Genomic DNA, 2,194 nt, shown 5'->3' on the forward strand with positions numbered 1-2,194 from the left:
CCGGTGCTGACCCCACCCTGTGCCCCGCGGCAGAGAAAGCGGTGCTGCAGCCCAGCGAGGAGTGCGTGTTCACCACCCTGGGCATCAACAGCCACCTCTTCGCCTGCACCAGGGACACTTTCGACTCCCTGGTGAGCTCCGTGGTGGGGACACCCCGGCAGAGACCGTCCCCCTCCCGGCACCTGGCACCGCGATCGGGGGGGACGCTCCCACCCCGGGGCCAGCACCCCCTGAGTGCCCCATCTGCTGTCCCCTCGCAGGTGCCACTGCCCGAGGAGATCCAGGTGGTCCCGGGGGACACCGAGATCCACCGTGCCGAGCCCGAGGACGTCGCCAACCACCTCACAGCCTTCCACTGGGGGCTCTTCCGCTGCATCCACGAGGTTTTGGGGGGCTCGGGGGGCTCGGGGGAGCTGCCGTGCTGTGGCGGGGGGTGGGCTCTGATGGAACGTGTGCGTCCCCCCAGCTGGAATTCGTGGATTACGTGTTCCACGGGGAGCGGGGCCGGCGGGAGACGGCGAACCTGGAGCTGCTGCTGCAGCGCTGCAGTGAAGTGCAGCACTGGGTGGGCACGGAGCTGCTGCTCTGCGAGGGGCTGGGCAAGCGCGCCCACCTGCTCAAGAAGCTCATCAAGATCGCTGCCATGTGAGTGGGGGGCCGGGGAGGGGCTGCTGGGGGGTCCCTGGGGTGCCCAGCCCGCCCCTCACGCTGTCCCCCACCAGCTGCAAGCAGAACCAGGACATGCTCTCGTTCTACGCCATCGTCATCGGCCTCAACAACGCCGCCGTCAGCCGCCTGCGCCTCACCTGGGAGGTGAGGGCTGGGGGGCCCCTGACCCCCATGGCGCTGCCAGGTCTTCCTGTGCCTTTCTGAACACCCCCAGGTGCTCCCTGACCCTTTCCCTGGGTGATCTCAGACCACCCTTGGGTGGTCCCTTTTCCCTCTGGGAGCTCTCACCCCACCCTCCAGTGCTCCCAGGACCCTCTGGAAGCTCCCAGACCACCCCTGGGTGCTCCCTGACACCACCCGGGTGCTCCTAGGACCCTTGGGATGCTTATGCCCACACCTGGCTGCTTCTTAGACCCCTCCTGAGTTCTTTCAGATCCCCCTTGAGTGCTCTTGGAACCCCTCAGGAGCTCCCTTCCCCCTCAGTACTCCCAGAACATCTCTGGGTGCTCCCAGACTGCCCCTGGATGCTCCCACACCACTCTCCAGTGCTCCCCAGGACCCTCTGGATGCTCCCAGACCACCCCTGGCTGCTCCCTGACACTGCCCAGGTGCTCCCAGGACCCTCGGGATGCTCATGCCCACACCCGGCTGCTCCCAGACCTCTCCTGGGTTCTTTCAGACCCCACCTCACCCTCACCCCAGTGCTTCCAGGACTCCTCTGGGTGCTTCCAGACCTTTCTGGGCCTTTCTGGACACCCTCAGATGCTCCCTGACCCTTTCCTGGGTGTTCCCAGAACCCCCTGGATGCTTCTGCCCACCCCTTTGGTGCTCCCTGACCCCGCTGGGTGTTCCCTACCCTCCCGTTTTTTTGTCATTCCAGAAGCTCCCAGGGAAATTCAAGAACCTGTTTCGGAAGTTTGAGAACCTGACGGTGGGTGAGAGGTGTGGGGGCTCCCAGGGGTGTTGGGGGGTCCCCAGGCCTCCCCTGGGGGTGTTTGGGGAGCAGGGGATGTTCCCAAGGTGTCCTTGCCCCCCTCCCCCAGGCCACCAGCCCCATGCCCATGGCCACCTGCATGGGGGGGGGAACCAGGGCACCCCCAGGGAGCCCTGCCCTAAAGCCTGAACCCCCTTTCCCCCCAGGACCCCTGCAGGAACCACAAGACCTACCGGGAGGTGCTGGCCAAGATGAAGCCGCCCCTCATCCCCTTTGTGCCGCTCATCCTCAAAGGTGAGGGGGGGCTCAGGGGCTGCCCCATGGGGGTTTGGGGTCCCTCTGACACCCCACGGGACTCCCCATCACTTCCCCTGTCCCCCAGATCTGACCTTCCTGCACGAAGGCAGCAAGACCCTCCTGGATGGGCTGGTCAACGTGGAGAAACTGGTGGGTTCTAGGGGCAGATGGGGCAGAGGAACCCCCAGGGTGAGGGCAAGGGAGAGGGGACTCCCCTGAGGGGCTGGAGGACCCCCCAAGAGTGTTTGGGGCTCCCCTGTCTGGGCGGAGTGGGAGGGTTCAGGGTCCCCTGGG

At 66.1% G+C, this 2,194-nt stretch overlaps 1 protein-coding gene across 1 annotated transcript in view; it reads left to right on the forward strand.

The window, feature by feature from the left end:
• The window catches only part of RAPGEFL1 (Rap guanine nucleotide exchange factor like 1), a 12,973-nt gene that overhangs the window by 9,372 nt on the left and 1,407 nt on the right, over positions 1-2,194 (forward strand). The window contains exons 3-9 of the mRNA XM_008643332.2: positions 6-131; positions 261-383; positions 467-645; positions 723-813; positions 1,550-1,600; positions 1,810-1,897; positions 1,986-2,050. Of these exons, the coding sequence (XP_008641554.1) occupies positions 6-131; positions 261-383; positions 467-645; positions 723-813; positions 1,550-1,600; positions 1,810-1,897; positions 1,986-2,050 (723 nt within the window). The remainder of the gene's footprint in view (positions 1-5; positions 132-260; positions 384-466; positions 646-722; positions 814-1,549; positions 1,601-1,809; positions 1,898-1,985; positions 2,051-2,194) is intronic.

This window comes from Corvus brachyrhynchos, unplaced genomic scaffold, assembly GCF_000691975.1.
Source record: "Corvus brachyrhynchos isolate BGI_N302 unplaced genomic scaffold, ASM69197v1 scaffold30, whole genome shotgun sequence".
NCBI lineage: Eukaryota > Metazoa > Chordata > Aves > Passeriformes > Corvidae > Corvus > Corvus brachyrhynchos.